This window comes from Sceloporus occidentalis, unplaced genomic scaffold (assembly GCF_023333645.1).
Source record: "Sceloporus occidentalis isolate IW3139 unplaced genomic scaffold, rSceOcc1.0.p SCAF_1, whole genome shotgun sequence".
In the NCBI taxonomy this organism is placed as follows: Eukaryota; Metazoa; Chordata; class Lepidosauria; order Squamata; family Phrynosomatidae; genus Sceloporus; species Sceloporus occidentalis.
Window position 1 is genome coordinate 211,230,284 of NW_028316981.1, and position 23,147 is coordinate 211,253,430.

Genomic DNA, 23,147 nt, shown 5'->3' on the forward strand with positions numbered 1-23,147 from the left:
TGGCGGATAAAAAAATATCTCAATCTATTGCTCTACAAGGTCCTGAATAAAGTACTGTGCAGGTCAGATAATCCATTTGTGTGAGTCACAGAGACCACAAAGAAGAAAAGCCTTTTCTCTGACATGCTAGCTTTCTGCATCCATTGAAGTGTCTTTCTTCCACTCTGCTTTCACATATCTGTTGTGCAGCTTGGAACCCACACCAGTCAAACATGGAGTGGGTAAAGATACAAAGATGAGTGAACATTAGGGTTGCCATGAGTCAGGACCTCCAAACCGGGACAAATGTAGGATACATTTTTTAAAAATGGAAGACATGCAAAAAATTGGATGATTTTTAAAAAATGTTAATATAAATGCATGTTTCCTAGGCATGATCAAAATGGAGGACATTTAGCATTATTCCTAGACAGATGGCAGAAATGTACTTCCCTTTCTGGCCAAACACCCCCCCCCCCCCAATTCCACACATTTGGGCATTTGACATGGCTTTTTGCATATTTCAGAGGCTTATTGCATAACCAAACCCTTTGGGTTTAACATTTAACATGGTTATCTATTTAACATAGCTTATTACATATTTCAGTTGCTTATTCCATAACCAAGGTCGCCATAAGTTGGAAAGGAGTTGAAGGCACACAGAACAGCAGCAACAACAACAGAGGAGGAAGAAGGGGGGGGAAAGAAAAATGAAGGAGAAGGAGAAAGAAGAAAAGAAGGAGAAAGAACAATACGAAAAATAAGATAAAAATAAGAGGGGGGGAAGAAGAGGAAGAGTGGAAGAAGAGGAGGAAGAAGAGGAGAAGGAAGAGGGGAAAAAGAGGAGGAGGAAGAAGAAGAGGAAGTAAAGAGGAAGAAGAAGGGGAGTAAGAGGGGAAGGAGAAGAGGAGGAGGAGAAGAGGAGGAGGAGGAGGAAGAAGATGAAGAAGAAGAGGAAGAAGGGGAGAAAGAAGAGGAGGAGGAGGAGAGGAGGAAGAGGAAGAAGAAGAGAAGAAGAGGAGGAGGAAGAGGGAGAAAAGATGAAGAGGAAGAAGAGGAAGTAGAGAGGAAGAAGAAGGGGAGGAAGAGGGGAAGAAGAGGAGGAGGAGGAGAAGAAGAAGAGAAGGAGGAAGAAGATGAAGAAGAAGAGAAAGAAGGGGAGGAAGAAGAGGAGGAGGAGGAGAGGAGGAAGAAGAAGAGGAAGAAGAAGAGGAGGAGAAAAAAGAGGAAAGGCTTTTTCCCTGCCTGGGCTCCATTGCCGGCGGCGGAGGCCAGGCAGGGAAAGAGTCCTCACCTCGGCAAGGCTTTTTTCCCTGCCTGGGCTCCGTTCCCGGCGGTGGGGCCCAGGCAGGGAAAGAGTCCTTGCCTTGGCAAGGCTTTTTTCCCTGCCCTTTCCCAGCGGCGCGGTCCAGGCAGGGAAAGAAGTCTGGCCTTGGCGAGGCTTCTTTCCCTCCCTCGGCTCCGTTCCTAGCGGCTGGCGGAGCCAAAGAGGGGAGGGAAGCCCTCCCCCGCCAAAGGAGAGAGTCCTACACAGGCCTCTCTCTTTCCCCCGCCACCGCTGTTGCAGACTTTGCAACAAAGCCCAGGGGCGGGGCAAACCCGGGACAAAGGGCAAACCGGGGCGGGACCGCTCAGACCCGCCCAAAACCGTGAAAGTCCCGCCCCCAGGTGCGATATGGCAACCCTAGTGAACATGGAAGATGCCAGACACACACACAGACACACACACAGAGATACACATACAATAAACCCTCTATATCCACGGATACTTAATCCACGGATTCAAGCATCCACAATTTGAAAATATTAAAAAAATATATATATAAATTCCCAAAGGCAAATCTTGCTTTGGCCATTTTATATAAAGGACACCATTTTACTATGCCACTGAATATAATGAGACTTGAGCATCCACCAATTACGGTATCCGGGGGGGGGGGGGGGGGGGGCTAAAACAAAACCCCAGTGGATACCAAGGTTCTGATATATATAATGTGTGTGTGTCTGTAACTATTATTACTATTTACCAACCCTCTTACTGAAACAACAATGACTATTTGAATTTAAACATTTTAACTTTCACATTTTATTGGCAGTTGTGTGTGTGTGTGTGTGTGTGTGTGTGTGTGTGTGTGTGTGTGTATATATATGTATGTATGAATAAACAATTAAAAACAGATTTTTTTAAAAAAGTCATTTGGTTTAAACCAAGGTTTAAAGCAACCTGGTTCAAATCAGTCAATCATGCTTCTAACATCCAGGGTTTGGGTAAAAATCCTGGAAGACCCCCTTGATCTGATAGGCCTTCTCCTTGGTTGGTCAATACTTCTAAGCATACGTGGGATTAGAGCAAATTTGAGGGGGAAACTAGTACAGGACAGCCAGAATTTTGGGGGAAACAGGGGGAATGTGGTGGGGTTCTAGTTGTTCTTCAACCCCTGGTGGCTTCCAGGACCAATGTCTGTCCATACTTTCACTTTCATGGGCAATACTGAGTTATAGAGTATCAGCATGAAGTCATAAAGTAGTCAGTTACACAATATCAGCATGACATCACAATAATCTTTCCACTCCAGGCAGGCAGCATCACCATAGGGCAGTGATGGCGAACCTATGCCATGCGTGCCGGAAGTAGCACTTTGTGCCACTTTCTCGGGCACGGGGCGAGGGAGAAGGCAGAAGAGGCACGCGTGTGCCCGTTCCTCCCCCTCCCTGCCTTTTCCTGGCCTCCATCTGTCTCTCGGAGACAGCTGGAAGCCAGAAAAGGGCGCTCCGGAGAAGGAGCCAGAGGAGCGCGCCTCTGGCTCCTCCTCGAAGCCTTCTCCCAGCCCCCAGCTGCCTCTTCAAGAGAGATAGAGGCTGGGAAAAGGGCGGGGAGAGGAGGAGCGACTGGCGCATGCCAGTGCCTCCTCCTCAGTGAGTTTTGCCTGCCTCCAGCTGTCTCTGGAGAGACAGCTGGAAGCAGGGAAAGCTCCGTGGGGAGGGAAGCAGGGGCCCTCCCCATCTCCCTCCTTCCCCACTTACCCTTCCTGTCTTCCAAGTGCCCAAAAAGGTGCAGCTAGAGGGCAGGGACAGGTCTGTGGGGAGGGAGGAAGGGGCCCTCCCCATCTCCCTCCTTCCCCACTTACCCTTCCTGCCTTCCAAGTGTCCAAAAAGGGGCACCTAGAGGGCAGGGACAGGTCCGTGGGGAGGGAGGAAGGGGCCCTCCCCATCTCCCTCCTCCCCACTTACCCTTCCTGCCCTCCAAGTGCCCCAAATGGGGAACTTACAGGGCAGGGAAAGGTCCGTGGGGAGGCAGGGGTCCTGCCATTCCTCTTCTTCCCCCTTTTGCCTTTCCACGCCCCCAAAGGGCTTTAGAGAGCCCTTTGGGGCGAATAAAGGTCTGGGAAGAGGAGGACTGGAGCCATGTCCATGGCTCCTCCTCCTCACGGGCCTTTGCTGACCCCCAGCTGTCTCTGAGAGACAGCTGGGGGCTGTAAAAAAGGCAGGGGAGGAGCCCTGCCCAGCGGGTGGAAGCTCCGCCCATGGAGGGTGGAAGCCACACCCCCTGGGCCAGAAACCCCATCCCAGCACACAGGCCCATCCTAGGGGCAGAAGCCCCCTGGTACGTGAACCTAAAAAGGTTCACCATCACTGCCATAGGGTCACAGCAGTGTGGTTGGAGATGAACAAGCAAAGAGGTGATGCATATGAAATGGGCAGGGCTAGTATTAAAGAGGTAATGGAAGTTGTTGTTGTTGTTCCTGTGTACCTTCAAGTCATTTCTGACTTATGGTGACCTTAAGGCAACCCTATCATGGAGTTTTCTTGAGAGGCTTCTTCAGAGGCAGTTTGCCATCGCCATTCTCTGAGGTTTGCCCAATGTCACCCAGTGAGTTTAATGATTAATCTGGGACTTAAACTCTGGTCTTCAGATTTGTACTCCAGCACTCAAATCACTGCGCCACACTGGTTCTGGTACTGGAAGTAGGCACAGACAATGCTGCCAGAACCACAGAGGCAACATGGCAATGCCTTGAGTCGCCTTCCAGCTTCAGTCGATCTTGGACGACACCGATTTTCTGGACCCATTTCAAACTGGCTTCCGGGCGGGCTATGGAGTTGAGACCGCCATGGTCGCCTTAGTTGATGATCTCCGTCTGGGCATGGACAGGGGGAGCGTGTCCCTGTTAGTGCTCTTGGACATCTCAGCGGCCTTCGATACCATCGACCATGGTATCCTTCTGGGACGCCTGAGGGAGTTGGGAATTGGGGGCACTGCTTTGCAGTGGTTCCGTTCCTACCTCTCGGGTAGGTCCCAGATGGTGGAGCTGGGGGACTGTCGCTCCGATAGGAGGGCCCTGACATCTGGTGTCCCTCAGGGAGCGATTCTGTCCCCTATGCTATTCAACATTTACATGAAGCCGCTGGGAGAGATCATCCGGAGACATGGGGAGCGGTGTTATCAGTATGCTGATGACACCCAGATAATTTTCTCTACGTCTCCGACTGATGCAGTAACTAAGGATGGCATCTCTCCTCTAGATGCCTGCTTGGCGTCGGTAATGGGCTGGATGAGGGAGAACAAACTCAGTGTGAATCCAGGGAAAACGGAAGTACTGGTGATAGGTTCCCCAGTTTCTGGTGGTGAGATCTGTCACCCGGCCCTGAACGGGGTCACGCTCCCCCTGAAGGACTCGGTGCGCAGCTTGGGAGTACTCCTTGATTCATCGCTCCAGCTGACTTCTCAGGTGGATGCGACGGTCAGGAGTGCCTGTTATCAGCTTTGGCTGATACGCCAGCTGCGTCCCTACATGGACCGAAAGGTCCTAGAATCTGTTGTACATGCTTTGGTAACCTCTCGATTGGATTTCTGCAACGCGCTCTACATGGGGCAACCCTTGTACCAAACTCGGAAGCTGCAATTGGTGCAGAACATGGCAGCCAGATTGGTCGCTGGTAGCTCCAGGTCGGACCATATAACACCTATTTTAAAAGACCTTCACTGGCTGCCTATTCGCTTCCGAGCTCAATACAAGGTGTTGGTTTTGACCTATAAAGCCCTAAATGGCTTGGGCCCAGGGTACTTGGAGGACCACCTCTCCCCATATAATCCACCCCGCACACTCAGAACATCCGGGACTAAATTGTTGGAGATCCCTAGGTCTAACCTTACCCGGACCTCACAGAGGGCTTTTACTACTGCTGCCCCTTTACTTTGGAATAAGCTCCCTGCAGAGCTTCGCTCCGCCACCTCATTAGCTGTTTTTAAAAAACAGCTGAAAACATATCTATTCCAGCTGGCCTTCCCACCTTAATTTGTTTGTCTATTCTTCCTGCCCCTTTTTTCCCTTCTGACCCTGGATCGATGGAACTTTTTTGCATTTTTCTTCTGCCCCTGATATGTGTATTTTCCTATTTTACTGTTTCCTGTTCCTGTTTTTTGTAGTAATGGTTTTAACTGTTATATTGAATTTTTAATCCTGTATTGAAATGTTTTTATAAATTTTGTAAGCCGCCCTGATCATTTCCATGGAAGGGCGGGGTAGAAATAAAATTTATTATTATTTATTATTATTATTGAGTATACAGGCTTAGTTGGACTTGCCAACTAAGGGGCTGTACAGCTTGGGAGAAAGGAGCGGCCAGAGGCCACCCCTTTCTTCTCTGGATGGAGGCTGTAGCAGGTAAATGCTGCAGCCTCCGCGAGGCCTAAAAAGAACCTGCCCCTGTTGGGTTCTTTTTGTGCTGTGTGCAGGGCGCCATTAATGCATTTGCACACAATTATAACATCCGCATGGCACGTGCTGTTTGGGTGCTGTGCTGCGTGGATGTAATCATTGCACACCCCATATGGACAGACATGTGCAATCATGGCACCCACATGCACTGATAGCAGGGCTGGGCAGGTGCAGACACACAGCCCTACAGAACCCTAATTTCGGCCCCAGCCAATCATGCTTCTGATATCCAGGGTTTGGGTAAAAATCCTGAAAGATTTGATAGGTCTTCTCCTAGGTTGGTCAGTACTGTTAAAATGCTTTTGACGTTGCTATGTTGCGCAGCGCGTGAGGCAACACGTCAACGTATGGCACCAGGATCACCACCTTTGTAACTGTAGTCAGTAGCTTGTGAGCTGGAGAAACACCTGCCACTTTCTCAATGAGCAAAGAGACACTGTAATCTTCTCTCAGATGAGGCTTTTATTCATAGAAGGAGTTCCACTGTGTACAACAATATATATATTGATACCATCCACATCAGTAACAACCCGCTCTGAGGCACACACTGTCTCACTCTCCCTCAGTGACAGTTGAGAATGACAGTTGACAGTTGCATCAACATTCCAGTGATGTACTCTTTAAATGCTGACACATATAACTGCCACTAGAGCTGTAAATAACTTGCACAACATCTAGTGGCCACATCCATGTCATTTCCTCAGACCTGTTTACCATGGTCCTGACAAGTACTTCTAAGCATACGTGAGATTTGCGCCAGAGGACCCCACAGACAATCCACCAATGACATTAGTGTGTCCCACATGAAAGCCCACCCCAACAGTTATCACTATCACCATCATCATCATCATCATCATCATCATCATCATCATCATCATCATCATCATCATCATCATCATATTTATTTGTATCCTGTTTCCCTCCCAAAACTGGGACTCAAAGTAGCTTACAATTTAAAAGAACACTACAATTAAAAACATACAAATGTGATGCATTAAAATAGAATTAAATTATTACAATATTAAAACAGATTAAAACATATCTTATTAAGATGCATACCTGGCTGAATTATCTCGTGACCGACGCAGCCATTTTGCTACCATCTGCTCTATCCGACGTGCTTTGCGTGTCTCTAGATCTTCCATTTATCTGTGAGGGGAAAAGATATTCTTGTAGCATGTTCTTGAGTACCAAATCAGGCTCCAATCCCCAATGATTAATTAGATTTTTTCCAAGCAGGATCACTCCCAGATTTTTTTTAGAAAGGAGCTTACAAAATGCTTTCTATTACAACACAGTCTATATAAACAGGACATTAATACATTACAATAATGTAATAATTATTCTAATTCTTAATTATTAGTAATTAATAGCCGCACCAAAGCCACGCTCTAGTCCTAAGGAATGGACCAGAGCTTTGGTGCAGCTTCTGGACTCTTAAGATGCATGTGCCATTTAAACAGCATACCTCCAAAGTGACCCGAAGCAGCTTTATTTTGGCCTGTCTGTTCGGGCCCAAAGTAAAGTCAGAAAAGCTAAAGCGCAGAATGAACTCAGGCTTGCTGGAGAGGTTAAGAACAATAAAAAGGGCTTTTTTGGATATGTCCGCAGCAAAAGGAAGAAGAAGGAAATGGTAGGGCCACTGCGTGGAGAAGATGGCAAAATGCTAACAGAAGACAGAGAAAAGGCAGAATTACTCAACACCTTCTTTGTCTCAGTCTTCTCAGAAAAGGAAAAGGGTGCTCAACCTGAGGATAATGGAGCAGAGGACACAAAAGAGGAATTTCAGCACAGAATAAGTAAAGAGATAGTAGAGGAATACCTTTTTAATCTAAATGAATTTAAGTCTCCAGGACCAGATGAACTACATCCAAGGGTATTAAAAGAACTGGCAAAAATAATATCGGAGCCATTGACAATAATCTTTGAGAACTCCTGGAGAACAGGAGAAGTGCCAGCAGACTGGAGGAGGGCAAACGTTGTTCCCATCTTCAAAAAGGGGAAAAGAGAGGATCCAAACAATTACCATCCAATTAGTCTGACATCAATATCAGGAAAGATTCTAGAGCAGATCATTAAAAAGAGAGTCTGTGAACATCTAGAAGGCAATGCCATAATCACAAAAAGTCAACATAGGTTTCAGAGAAACAAGTCATGCCAGACAAATCTGATCTCTTTCTTTGATAAAATTACTAGCTTGATAGATGAAGGGAATGCTGTGGATATCGTATATCTTGATTTCAGTAAGGCTTTTGACAAGGTTCCCCATGACATTCTTGTAAACAAGCTTGTAAAATGTGGACTAGACAAGGCAACTGTTACATGGATTTGTAATTGGTTGACTGACCGAATGCAAAGGGTGCTCAACAATGGCTCCTTTTCATCCTGGAGGGAAGTGACCAGTGGGGTCCCACAGGGCTCTGTCCTGGAGCCAGTGCTATTCAACATCTTTATCAATGAATTGGATGACAGAATTGGGAGCATTTTTATCAAATTTGCAGATGACACCAAATTAGGAGGAGTAGCTAACACTCCAGAGGACAGGATCAACATTCAAAATGATCTGAATAGACTAGAAAGTTGGGCCACAGCGAACAAAATGAAATTCAACACGGAGAAATGTAAGGTACTGCACTTAGGGCGGAAAAATGAAATGCACAGATATAGGATGGGAGACACATGGCTGAACGAGACTACGTGTGAAAGGGATCTGGGAGTCCAAGTAGACCACAAGCTGAACATGAGTGAATAGTGTGATGCGGCAGCTAAAAAGGCCAATGCAATTTTAGGCTGCATCAGTAAAAGTATCGTATCTAGATCAAGGGAAGTAATAGTGCCACTCTATTCTGCTTTGGTCAGGCCCCACCTGGAATATTGTGTCCAGTTCTGGGCACTACAAGTCAAAAAGGATGTTGAAAAACTGGAACGTGTCCAAAGGAGGGCAAGTAAAATGGTGAAAGGTCTAGAAACCATGTCCTATGAGGAACGACTTAAGGAGCTGGGGATGTTTAGCCTGGAGAAGAGAAGGTTAAGAGGTGATATGATAGCCCTGTTTAAATACTTGAAGGGATGTCATACTGAGGAGGGAGCTGACTTGTTTTCACTTGCTCCAGAGACTAGGACCCGAAGCAATGGATGTAAACTACAAGAAAAGAGATTCCACCTCAACATTAGGAAGACCTTCCTGACAGTAAGGGCTGTCCGACAGTGGAACACACTCCTTCCTCGGAGTGTAGTGGAGTCTCCTTCCTTGGAGGTCTTTAAACAGAGGCTAGATGGCCATCTGTTGGGGATGCTTTGATTGGATTTCCTGCATGGCAGAAAGGGGTTGGACTGGATGGCCCTTGCGGTCTCTTCCAACTCTATGATTCTATGAGTAACAGTAGCTTGGTGGAGGGGAAAGACCTGATCTTCTTCTAAGAAGCATATCAAATTAGATAACCAGTGGGGCAAGATTCTGGGGGGGCTTGAAATGGGAAGAATGGATTTATGTTTTAACTCAGCCAGAAAATTGATTAGGGACCAGCAGGTGATCCTGTCCTACAAGGTTGAAGTCTGTTTTGCAGAATTTTGAGCATACCGTATATACTCGACTATAAGCCAACTTCATGTATAAATCGAGGGCAAGTTTGGGGGCTGAAATTATGGATTCTGCTATGATCCGTGGATAAGTCAAGGGTAAAACTTAGGGGCATATAACAAAGGATCCAAAGGATGAAACAATGCAAAACAATGTCAAAGAACTTGCAAAATTCCTGCAGACATAACTCTTTGCGCTTACTCTTAAGGCTGGATTGATGAGAGACTAGAGGGGTCAATGCATCCAGGACAGATTATATTCTTTTTTCACCAGGGATTAGTACTATGGTCCTATGGTTGAGCAGTCTTTTGTCTCCTTTTTGTGGATAGGAATATACATCGATTGTTTCCAATCTGTTGGCCATCATTTTGTTTTCCATATCTGTTGGTTATATATATATTTTAAAAAAATCTAACATAGAGGGTTATCAAAATTACATGTCCCTGAAACGGTCTCCCAAGAGATAGATGTGTCGATAGCGGCTAGTTAAATGTCCATGCTAAATTTACAGTATATTCTTTTCTTACAACAAATGTATATAGCCTATATCCTGAGGTTGAATGTTGTAACCACATTTTACTTATGTTGTGTACACATGAGCATATTTTCCTTGAATTTCTTGAATACCTTTTACTGCTTTGTGCTGGCTGTGGGCCGTAATAAATGTTGTTGTTGTTGGACATATGTTGGTTAGCACTAGAGTTGATTCTGGCAATGTGGATTGAAGTAGTTAGACTGGAATATCATCTGTTCCTGGAGATTTATTTTTCTCCATTCCTCTTATTGTAGCTTCCACCTCACTTTTTATAATTTGGAGTTCATCTTCATACAGCTTTTCATTCCATGTATCCTTTATTTTGTCATCTCTTTTATATAACTCTTCTCAGTACTACATCCAGAGTCTTTTTATTTCTTCCTGGTCTTGAAGTATATAAATACAAATGAGAGCCTTTGTTCAAATGACAATTTCATGCTCAAGGAAATATGGCCCTCCTTACTGTTCAGGGCCATTACCCTCATATTTTCACATTAATAGGTTTTACTGTCTTAATAGTTCATTATTGCATTATTGGTAGGGCGGTGGTGGTCATAATGTCCCACGATGCAACCTTAACAGTGCCACTGTGTTGCTGTGCAACATAACTATAAACAACTAAGCCATCAAATAGAAACCATTAACAATATCAAGCAATAGCAGAAGATACTCATACAGCTTTGTTCCATAGTACTAGAGGCATTCAGCTTTAAATTGGGAAGAGGATATGTTTTTAACATATATATTATTTAAATTTTCTGCTGCCAACTGCATAAACTAAGCCTATCATTCCAGTTTCAGGTAGCACTGTTTAGCATCTGAGAAATTGTCCAAGAATTACAAAGTCCCATCAGTCAAGTTAAATTGGGGCAAGGGGGTCCTTAAATGGCACAATTATTGGTAAGTTACACTAGCAAGAGTAATGATGGCATGGAGGGTGGATGACCTAAAACTATTCAGTACACAGCCAGAAGATAGAGACTGTCTCTCTTTTATGGCCTGTTGATGGAACTAGCATGTATAACAAAAGGATAAAAACTGTAGATGAGTTAGAGGAGTACATCTTTGGATGGGGTGTTGTATGTTAATAAACACTAGCTTCAACATCACTCTGACAGATGACCTTATCACACGTGGAAGGGTTTGCAGCTCAGATCCGCAGTCACTCCTGTTCTAGCAATGCCAAGCGTAATGTTTTTTCACACCAGATCCAGAGTCACTCCTCTCTAGCAATGCGAATTAAGGTTAAAACATGATGTTTTACCACACCTGGTTGCCTTTCTGTTGCCCTTCCAAATTGAGGGGGAAGTGAAGTCAGTTCTATTCCAAGCCAGTCATGTGATGCGGATTCAAGCAAAGCAGAGTGAGTGCACATTGTATTGCCACACCAGAGGGTTCAATGATTCGAATCGGCCCCCTTGCATATGCTCAGTGGGGCTCTGAACGCTGTCCTCCTTCCCTGCCCCCTCCTTAGCTGTCATCCTTCATCAGGGTGAAGAAGCAGTGAGGGGATAATGGGATAGCTCGCTGGGGGTCCCTGGGGCCAGGATTGGGATGCAGGAGAAGGCAGGGGATGATGGGATAGCTCGCTGGGGGTCCCTGGGGCCTGGATCGGGATGCAGGAGAAGGCAGGGGATGATGGGATAGCTCGCTGGGGGTCCCTGGGGCCAGGATCGGGATTCAGGAGAAAGCAGGGGATGATGGGATAGCTCGCTGGGGGTCCCTGGGGCCAGGATCGAGATTCAGGAGAAAGCAGGGGATGATGGGATAGCTCGCTGGGGGTCCCTGGGGCCAGGATCGGGATGCAGGAGAAAGCAGGGGATGATGGGATAACTCGCTGGGGGTCCCTGAGGCCAGGATTGGGATGCAGGAGAAGGCAGAGGATGATGGGATAGCTTGCTGGGGGTCCCTGGGGCCAGGATTGGGATGCAGGAGAAGGCAGGGGATGATGGGAATGATGGGATGTGTTGCAGGGTGGCAGATGGGGCAAGATGGCATGAAGGAGGAGGAGGGGAATGACGAAGCAGGATGCAGGGGGCCAAGGGGGGTGACATCGGAGTGGTTTTCCACACCAGGCCAATTCGCAGTGCAATCGAAGTGAGCTTGAAAGCGAATTCTGTGAAGTCACTTTTTTTTCGGTTTTACCAAAATGAGGGGTCACTTTGGAATCACTGCGGAAGCACCTCGCAAGGAGCTCTCATAGAAAAGAATGGCATCTGATAACACATTCACGTTACGACGTGAATGCGCATCGTTGCAAGTGCAGTCATATCGGAACTGAGCCGGAAAAATCTCCAAAAAGCTCCGTGTGATATACTACAGAGACTCCTCCTAAAACCATCTAGTGCCAGGATTGACTGCCCAAGAGGTATAGCTCACATTTTTCAATAAAGGATGTGATTCAACCCATGTGACACTAAAGGCTGTTTGTTCTCCTGGGAGCAAGGGGGACTGGTAGAGAAGACAAAGGTAAAATGATGTTAATGTTTTTATGTTCTTGTTTTTATTCTTTTAACTGTGGTTTTTAATGGTGCAGTAACTAATGCTGCAATATTGTAATTGTAATTTTAACCTTGCTGTGATCCCGCGTCGATCCATTGGGAGAGGCGGGAAGATAGAAATAATAATAATAATAATAATAATAATCTGAATTTGCAATGTAGAGATCCTCTCTTTTAAAGACCTGTTTATACATCCCGTTTATATAAGTACGTATGTATCTGTCCCAATGATATATCTGTTCTTAGGACAAGAAGCTACTGTTAGGACAGAATACAGAGAAACCGAATGGTTCCCAAGTGGCAAAGAGGTCAGGCAAGGCTGCATTCTATCCTCTTATTTCATAGAATCATAGAGCTGGACCACAAGGGCCATCCAGTCCAGTCCACTGCCATGCAGGAACACAGTATCAAAGCACTCCTGACATATGGCCGTCCAGCCTCTCTTTAAAAACCTCCAAAGTAGACTCCACCACTCTCCGAGGGAGTGTGTTTCACGGTCAAATAGCTCTTACTGTCAGGAGGTTCTTCTTAAGGTTGAGGTGGAATCACTTTTCATGTAGTTTGAATCAATTGTTCCAGGTCCTGTTCTCTGGAGCAGCAGAAAACAAGCTTGCTCCAGCATCAATATGACACCATTTCGAATATTTAAACAGGGGTGTCATATCATCCCTTAACCTTCTCTTCCCCAGCTAAACATACCAAGCTCCCTAAGTCTCTCCTCATAGGGCATGCTTTCCAGACTCTTTCACCATTTTGGTCGCCCTCTTTTGGACATGCTCCAGCTTCTCAATGTCCTTTTTGGAGTGTAGTGCTAAGATCTGGACACAGTATTCCAGGTGAGGCCTGGCCACAGCAGAATATAGTGGAACTATTACTTCCCTCAATCTAGACACTATACTTCTATTGATGCAACCTAAAATCACAGTGGTGATTTGTTGAACTTGTATGCAGAAAATATACAAAGAGCAGGTTTAGACTCAGAAGGAGGAGGAGTGAAAACAAGAAAAAGGAACATCAACAGTCTAAGATATGCATATGACACCATACTACTTACTAGTGGAAAACATCACAGACTTGGAACAATTACTAAGGAATGTCAATGAAGAAAGTACAAAGGTAGGCTTGCTGCTGAAAGAAAGCAGAAATAATTACCATGGAGGAACTACATAAATTCAACCTAAAGGAAATTCAACCTAGAGGATGAGGAAATCAAAATAGTTTAAGAGTCTCCATGCCTTAGATCAGACATGGATCAGAATGCAGACTGCAAGAAATAAGAAGACTAGGAATGGGAAGGGCAGCGATGAAAGAACTAGACAAGATCCTAAAGAGTAAAGATATACACTAAAGTTAGAATTGTCCAAGCCATTTTATTGCCTGTCATCATGTATAGATGCAAGAGCTGGGCAGTGAAGAAAGCAGATAAAGGAAAAATCAACTCATTTGAGATGTAATGCTGGAGAAGACAGCTGAGGATACCGTAGATAGTCAAAAAACAAAACAGAACAACAAAACAAAGCAAAACAAAACAACAACAACAAAACACAAATTGGTCCTTGAGCAGATAAGGCCAGAAATCTTCATAGAAGCCAAAGTATTTTGGTCACATCATGAGAAGGCATGAATCATTAGAAAAGATAATAAGGTTGGAAAGGTGGAGGGAAATGGAAAGAGAGGAAGACTGCATGGTCATGGGTCTGAAATTACAGGGTCTAAGTAAAGCAGTGGAAGACAGGGAGGTACTGGAAATGTCTCATCCAAAGAATCACCATGAGTTGGGAATGACTCAAGGACAGAACAACAACAACCATTACTTTCTGTAACTTATGTGGCTGTGGGAATTAGCAGACCCTGCTTGCCTACTGAAGGATTCTGTTAAGCTCTGTACATTACCAGAACATCTATCTTCTCTGCGGACTTTCCCAGGTGCTATAGAACATAAACCTTCTAACTTAGGATCACTAACCCAAAAGTTACATGCCCTCCAATGTTTCACAGATTGTGCACATATGGTCCAGCAACATCAGAGTATGGTTATGATGACAAAAGTTATTCATGAGGAAGAACACACAAGGTTGGAAAGGCTGCAGCAGTTTGTTTTCGCTTGAGGCAATTATGAAAATAATAATAATAATAATTTGTTTTATTTATATACCGCAAGATTCCACACTGTCCCTTCCTCCTCCCCCTCCTGAATTAATGATATGCAAACTATTTTTGTGTTTTGCACTCAGTGTGCAGCATTTAAAATAAGCTGAGAACAAAGGGGGAAAGCAGGAGGAGGAGAAAGAAACTGTCACATTTTAAAAGGAGCTGAAAAAGTGGGAAGACAGAGAACAAATCATGACTATCCCTGCCAAAATGGGACCAGTTGGAGGATATGCAACTGTTACCTTCATCAGTTTATCCAGGCCTTGTTTATATCCTGGTTAGGTTCATAGTCTGGCTGGAATGGCCAAGACAGGGAGGAAAAAACAGTTTAGTTCAAAAAACAAAATACGCTTCTGAATGTTAATTGCCTCTTAAGGCTTTGCAGAGCAGTTTAATGAATGCATAAAATGGATTAGAGTATGGTACTTAGAAGTCCAAAAATTTGAATAAAAAAAAGTTTATGAAGAAGGCAATACTGGTGATCATGGGACTAAGTGTTCTCTTTCAACATAAATATTATATACCTCTAGCCTCTTCTAGTTGGGGGTGAATGGGTTTACTGGTGGGGTGCCTTGAAAAAGAAACAAAATCTTAAATGGATATTTAGTGCAGCTTTTCTCTCTTTTTTTGTTCTAGGACACTGAGCACAGAATGTAATGGAAACAAAGCCAATTATAGTTTGGAAACTCTTTCTAATTAGAGATGGTGGATGAACAGATAATACTGTGGTTATAAATACTAGTGGTGATGACCCTGTCAGTAGGCAGCTGCTTCAGGTGGTGTTATTATTGGAGAAGAGGGAAAGGCAGATGTGACTCATGGGGCACAATCAACCAGGACACCCTTTATCCAAAAGTCCCACTGAAATGAATGGGAGGCTCTCAAGATTTACATTTGACCAAGTGATCAACCACTTATCTGCTGAGGACTGACTATACCTAAGGGACAGGGAAAAATCTCCATTTAGATCACCTCTCCTAATCTGAAGTCACCAGGATGGTGCTAACTGGAGAGAGCTGGTTTACATAATGGCTCAAAGCCAGCTTTCCCCAACCTGGTGCACTTGAACTGTGTTGGTTACCACTTTCATCATCCCTAGCCAACACAGTCAATGACTGCTCTGAACCATATAGTTTAAGGCATAAATGTGTCAACCATATAGACCTCCCCCCTAAGACCGAGGTGTGAACTACACACCCTAAAGGCCCCAGGCCCCATCTATCTTGAAAGCTAAGCATGGTCAACCCTCATTAGTACTTGGATGGGAGACTGCAAATAAATACCAGGTGCTGTAGGTTATATTTCAGAGGAAGGAACTGGCAAAACCACCTCTGAGTACTCCTTGCCTAAGAAAACCCTACAAAATTCATGGGATCACTATAAGCCGATAGGTGACTTGAAGGCACATACAGACACACAAGACTGAGATGATCATATGAACCTCTATTCTTGCATGCCTTCACCATTTGCACCAAGGATGTTGGCTTACTGTTGTTGCATCTATGCTGTGCTTTGGTTTTCTTTCTTGAGAAAGCCCTGGAAAATTAGAGAGTTCTTTTTTCATATATTGCACAGTTTAAACCTTTCTAGCTTGCAAAGCATCTAGTAACACAACAGCACACCCAGATTTATTGCTTTTGGCTGGTTTATCACACTGGGTTGATTGGAGCTACTTAGCTATAACTGATTGCTGATGTCCTCCCACCCCAAGTTATTTTTTTAGACAAATTTATTTGTTTACAACCAAAATTCATCACAAACCGAGGATCAATTTAAAGCATTATGAGAGGCATGCTAGATGCAGAAAGACCAAATGAATATAGCCATTAAATATTACTATGGTTACAAAGTCTGTTATCTAGAACAGGAAGCTTGTTAAATGACTCCACAATCATTTATACTGAATGATTGCTAGGACACAAGACAACTAATTAACATCCTTAGACGCATCTAAATTTCCTCCATGACTAGAGCAAATCAAGACATCTTGTACATGGCAAACTTCTTTCAGTCACATGTGGGAGTGGGAAGAACACATTTTGAATGTCTTTAAACTACAGCCACCCATTTTTCCAGCCCTATTCACCCATTCTCACCCAGAGCATGGAAGTCTCTCATTGCAAAGGATGATTAGAGCAAGGGAAATAACAGTGCCACTCTATTTTGTTTTGGTTTGGCCCCACCTGGAATACTGTGTCCAGTTCTGGGCCCCACAATTTAAAAAGGATGTTAAGAAACTGGAGCATGTCCAAAGAAGGGTGACTAAAATGGTGAAAACATGCCCTATGAGGAATGACTTATGGATCTGGGGATGTTTAGCCTGGAGAAGAGACGGTTAAGAGGTGATATGATAGCCCTGTTTAAATACTTGAATGGATGTCATATTGAGGAGGGAACAAACTTGTTTTCTGCTGCTCCAGAGAACAGTACCTGGAGCAATAGATGCAAGCTCCAGGAAAAGAGATTCCACCTCAACATTAGGAGGAGCTTCCTGACAGTAAGGGCTGTTCGACAGTGGAACAAACGTCTTTGGAGTGTAATGGAGTCTCCTTTGAACAGAGGCTGGATGGCCACCTGTCAGAAATGCTTTGATTGTGAGTTCTTGCAAGGCAGTGGGTTGGAATGGATGGCCCTTGTGGTCTCTTCCAACTCTATGATCCTATGACTCTATGATTTACGCTACAATTCTAACTATGGCTAGAATTCTCTTGTTGTGTTAGGTATGTGCATATTCCTCTATGGAAAGTTGGGACATTTTTATCATGTGCAATTGCCACATTCAGGATAAGGTCGCAGGTGTATATTTCCACGTGTGGTGACATTGGTTCATTCTTAGCCAATGAACATGCATCTGTTACTGTTGAATTTGGGCATAGTAGCCAGTGTGGTGTACTGGTTTGATATTGGACTACAACTCTCGAGACCAAGGTTTGATTCCCTGTTTAGCCATGGAAACCCACTCAGTGATCTTGGGCAACTCACACTTTCTCATCCCCAGCAAACCTCATAATAGGTTCACTTAAGGTTGTCCTAAGTCAGAAATATCTTGAAGGCACACAATGACAATAAATGCCATCACTTGCACATCTGAGTGTGTGTCTGATTGTACAATGTCATCAAGTGATCGCAAGTGTTAAATGCCTTCAAGTGTGTCTGATTGTACAATGTCATCAAGTGACCACAAGTGTCACACATGGACCTGGAACAATGGGTGCAAACTACAGGAGAAGAGATTCCACCTCAACATTAGGAGGAACTTCCTGACAGTAAGGGCTGTTCGACAGTGGAACACTCTTCCTCGGAGCGTAGTGGAGTCTCTCTCCTTGGAGGTCTTTAAACAGAGGCTGGATGGCCATCTGTCAGGGATGTTTTGATTGTGAATTCCTGCATGGCAGGTGGGTTGGACTGGATGGGCCTTGTGGTCTCTTCCAACTCTATGATTCTATGCTTCTAACACAATCAACATATAACTTTATTTGCAGAGGTTTATGCTATTCAACTCTGATTGGATATCTCAGCCACAGAAAGACAACATTCTCCTTAGTGTAACTGCAACACTTACTCACATAGAGTTGTGGGGGTATGGCCTCACTAAATGGTGGAGGAAAAACATAATAAGATTCAAATGCTTGTTATGCTTCTGTCTTCTACTCTGCAGTGGGTTTTGAGAGAACAAGGATGGACCAGAAGTTTGCAGAACTGCTTTCTCCCCCAAAGTAATAACCTGGCTATTGAGTAACAGAAATGACTTTTGCCAAACAAAACAAAACAACACAAAAACCTCACACACTGTGATTAATTTTTCCCAAAAGCTAATAAACATAGCTAACTCTCCGCCACTGATAGAGATCCTGGTATGGGTTCCTATGAATTCATAAAGCCCACCATAGGGTCACAGTTGCAATGATTTTGCAGTCACCACCTCAAATTACATTTATGAAGAAGAAAAAAAGAATGACCAGGACAGGAGTTCTCACATAAAAGTACAACAGCCTTCTCCCACCTTGCATCTTCTAGAGATTTTGCACTACAACATCCACATTCCCCGCTTCATAAATCCATGTTGGCCATGGATGTTGTGAGGAACAGCCCAACACAACTGGAGGATGCAAATTTAAGAAATACTGGGATAAAGGATGTGATGGGTGATCTTTACACATACACAACAACTGCTGATTCTGTCAGGATTCCACAGTATCTTCTGAAGGCATCATCTTAAAATATAAACTCATTAAAACATGTCCCCTCCATGAAAGCAAATTATGGCCCATTACAAAAGGGCACCCTAGGACGGACTCAGTCCGTGCTAGGGTTAGAAAGGGGCGTCTCTTCCAGACGCCCCTAACCCTAGCACGGACTGAGTCCGTAACAAATGGCGGCAGCCGTTCCACACGGCCTCCGCCATCTTGATGTAACGGATGCTCTGCGTCCGCATGTCGCGCCCCGGAAGTGACGGTGCGAGTGCACGACTAGCGCCTTGCTGCGTCTTTTCCGGGGCCCAGCTCCTTCCTCGGAGCGTCCAGGAGCCGCATGGTTTAAAGGCTGTGGTTCCCGGACGCTGCAAGTGGAGGGGGAGCCAGACCGCCGCTTCTCAGCGGTATGTAACCCGCCTTGGTTTATGGGAATAATTTTGCAAGATATGATCTGTTTTCTCTATTCATTCATTAATTAAGATAATTTACATGCCTTGCTATCTGTTGCGAAAGTGACAGGCAGTTTATAACCATTTTTTAAAATTATATAGATAATAAAACAATGAAGCAATAAAATAGAATTACTGGGGGGGAAAGAGGAACATGATGTCAAAGGTTAACACAATTTTCCTAAAAGATCAGCAGTCCAAAAGATTATGTGCCTGTTGATTTTAAAAAACAATGCTCAAGGGGAGATGAAAATTCATCAAGGAGAGGCCATTCAGACAGGCAGAAAATCCTCTAGTCTGGATTTGAGCCCTAGGAAGAGTTTTCAGCTACTTTAGTTTATTTCAACATTTTAAAAAAAGGAAAAATGTGTATGTTTCTCTTCTCTCAGTAAGGTTGTCCCTGTTGCCAGGCATGGTCAGTCCTAGCTTGATGGAGTGTGAGACAGCCATCTTAGGAAAGGGATTCCTTTTTTCATAAAAGGGCAACAGATTGTCATTTAATTTGATGCCATTGCATTTTTACAATGTAGGTGACTGGATCTCTACCTCAGTTGCCAGATGCTTTATGGAGGATTATCTGACCTGGTTTGCTCGTTGTTGTTATTTACTATTTCAAGATTTGTGTGGTTTTGTTTTATTCACTTTACTATTTATATTTTTGTAAGATGGTGTGTCTGTGTAAGAACAGAAACCTCAAGTTAGAAAAATAGGGTTGTTGGAGGTGAATATATTAGCATATTTGTAGTTCCTGGGCCATTCTTAATGCTCATGATTCTTGCCCTAATTTTATGCTCCCCAATATTTCACAGATAAAACTGGGACACTTATGGCCAAGCAACATCAGAGTGTGGTCAAGATGGTAGAAGTTGTTAATGACGAAGAATGCATAACCTGAAAGAGGCTGCAGTAGTTTGGTTTTGTCTAGGGCTACAGGGAAGGAGACTCTGTCCCTGATAATTTAAGCACAAACTACTTTTGCACTTTGAATTCAGTTTGCAGTAAATTAAAGTAAACTGAGAATAAAGGGGGAAAGTGCAAAGAGGAGAGAGAAACTGGAATATTTTAAAAACAACTGATAAAGTAGGACAACAGAGGATTAATTAGGACCATCCCTTCCAAATTTGGACAGTTAAAGGGTATGTAATTTGCCTTCTTTTCACTAACATTTATTCTTACTGGAGGTGGTGACGTGTGATTTTTGTTAAGACAGTGAGTAGACTATGTCTTGATATGAAAAATCCATGGATTCGCATGCATAAAAATCACAGGGAGTGATTTTGTTGACTGTGATACCAGCAAGAGAAAAGGAGGCTGATTGTTTGAGGTACCGTAAATGACACTGAACAGCAACAGGGTAATGAGTGATAATTAAACATCATGAAAACCGCATGACAATGTATTTTTGAAAATCTGTTCAGCTGCACCAAATGTGCTACTTTCAAAACAAATATCAATATGAAAGCACATTTGACAGAACTCTATTCAAAACCATCCAAACAACAGAGATATCTTTTGCCATTGTACAAACAACACAGCAACTATTATTTCAAAGACAACAGTGCATCTGCTATTTTATCTTGTGTAGGACTGGTTGGTTAATATTCCACTTGAGAGAGCCAGGAAAAGAACACTACTCAATAAGTGCAATTTTTGTGTGGCAGTATGCTTAGCAGCTTGAGGTCTATCTACATAGTCTCATTTTGGCTGGAGACCAAATGATTTGAAAACTTTTATCTACTGTTATAAGTGAGTGTGTGACACCATTGTTCCCAGACTAAGGTGCCTAAAGGCTCTGATAAGTTGAACATAGGCTTCCTGTGCCTGTGCCAGCTGTTCTCTGGATATATTCCAACAAAAGCTGTCACTTTGACAACTATCTAAGCAGGCCCCACAGTTTAGATTTTAGTGGCCATGAAACTCCAATCACAACTAAATTTATTGTTGTTATGTACCTTCAAGTTTCCAACTTATGGGGATAATGAGGTGAACCTATCACAGGGTTTTCTTGGCAATATTTGTTCGGCGGGGAGAGGGTTGCCTTTTATTTCCTCTGTGGTCAAAGAGATGTGACCTGCCCACCCAGTGGGTTTCCATGACCAAGAGGTGACTGGAATCCTGGTCTCCAGAGTCATAGCCCAACATTGCATGATGTTAGTTCGCCCATTCCTTAGAGGACACTCTAACCATTAGGGACTGAAATAGGATATCCACCTATAGAACCGGCTACAATGAATGGAGGAGATAGCTGGAGATAATGATTCTGGTATGATTCTGGTATGGGCTGCCCAAACAGATTGCTTGGCTGGCTGTGGCAGCAGCACCCCATTTTTTGAACAGAAAGAGTAGAGGGATGCTTGCAAAGGTAGGTGATGGCTGGGCATAATTAAAATAAAGGAGCATATAAGTTTGGGATTCTAATGGTCAGGAAAATATTGGTAAAATATATTTTTGTTGTTGTACCTCCAAGTTAACTCTGACCTATGGTGACACTATCCTATGGTTTTCTTGGCACAATTCATTTAGAGGAAGCTGAGAGAGTATGGCATACCCAAAGTCAGTCAACAGGTTTCTATGGCAAAGTAGGGACTTGAACCCTGATCTCCTGGGCTCCTTCCTAGTCAGACACTCATACCATTATACTGTCTCTCCCTATAATCAAAAATGACTGCCAAGGCTATTGTACAGCTTGTTATTGGAAGGTGCTTGTCAAGTAATGTCTACTGATGGCTAGTATATAGAGCATTTCCTTAAGCAACTGGCCGGTGGAGGAGGAGGAGGAAGAGGGAAAATAGTAGTAGTAGTAGTAGCAGGAGTAGCAATAGCAATAGCAGTGGTGGCAGGGTGGAGGGGGGATATTCCAATTTTATGCTGTTTGATTTTCAAGGAACTGATGCGCCTTTAAATATCAGCTCTCTCTCTGCCTCTGCTTGATCCCTCCAATTCAACTAGCAAATATGCAAGTATACAGGTATTACAAAATGCTGTCTCCATGTTGATGTGTCCAGTGGTTAGCAATTCTGACTAAAGAGTAGAGATAAAGCAAGTAGCTAAAGAAACAACTAGGCAGTGGTTCTCAAATGGTGGGGCTGGACCCCCAAGGAGCACAAGAACTGCTCAAGGGGAGCATGAGACTTGAAGGCTCTGATACATCCTCCTCCTCCCAAACTTTTTTATGTGTAAAATTTACACATGTTGAGTTAAATATTGAATTGACTGAAATAAAACTGCTCTGATTTGATCAAAGCTATTTGCTTGTAAAATGTTAAAATATGAATATACATGAATGTGTGGATGAAAATACACACACTAAATAATATATTTATTCATATACTATGATGACTTGAGAGGCACAATGTCCACATGTAGATAAAATGGAAAATCCCAAAGGTAAAAAGTTTGAGTAATACTTTATTGTAAGAGCTCCATTAAAGATAGGATAGCTCAATAAGGTGTTAAGATAACATTGAACTAATCTAGTTTCACCTTTAGAAAAGGTTGGAAGTGAAAAGGTGGAACAGTCTCTACGAGTATCAGTTTACATCTCAGAAAAGTTAGAGCAGGTAGATGAGATAAGAGATTAGGAGTCTCTGGGACACTGGAAACTACTTAACCCCACCCTGGCTGCTCTCTCTGCGACATTTTAAAACTCTTTCAATGCCGAGAATTGATGCATTTATAACATGTGCCGTTGCCATGACCATGTAAAAACTGGTCCTCAAACAACCTACACTTTGTAAACTAGAAGGGTGCTTGGAAGAAATACACAAGATGCCACAACAGAAAGTGGTCATGGAAGATCACGAACTGTGTTGTGCCGGGTGAGTTAGCTGACAAGCTGCCTGCTTTATCTTCAGTTGACATATTTCATCAACAAATCACATTTGGTAAAGAATGGTGGTCACTGAACATGGCAAAATTCCCGTGTCAAGAGCACATCCTTGGAACTCATAGGCTATAGCATGTGACTGTTAAGTCAATAGACCCATAGATATAAGATGGAGCGCCCCATTGCCTGGAACTACCCTCATTGATTGGCTTA

General features: G+C 43.7%; 1 protein-coding gene across 6 annotated transcripts in view; it reads right to left on the reverse strand.

Annotated features, from left to right (window-relative positions):
• Positions 1-23,147, reverse strand: part of FRMPD1 (FERM and PDZ domain containing 1) — a 97,665-nt gene that overhangs the window by 36,488 nt on the left and 38,030 nt on the right. For 3 of the 6 annotated variants that reach the window (XM_089488755.1, XM_089488757.1, XM_089488751.1), the window contains exons 1-2: positions 14,709-14,763; positions 6,759-6,848 (exon numbers count right to left, since the gene is read on the reverse strand). In XM_089488755.1, the coding sequence (XP_089344881.1) occupies positions 6,759-6,844 (86 nt within the window). In that variant the 5' untranslated portion in view covers positions 6,845-6,848; positions 14,709-14,763. Of the gene's footprint in view, positions 1-6,758; positions 6,849-8,046; positions 8,224-14,708; positions 14,764-23,147 lie in introns of those variants that run through there. The other 3 variants (XM_089488753.1, XM_089488754.1, XM_089488752.1) reach the window with 2 other exon arrangements.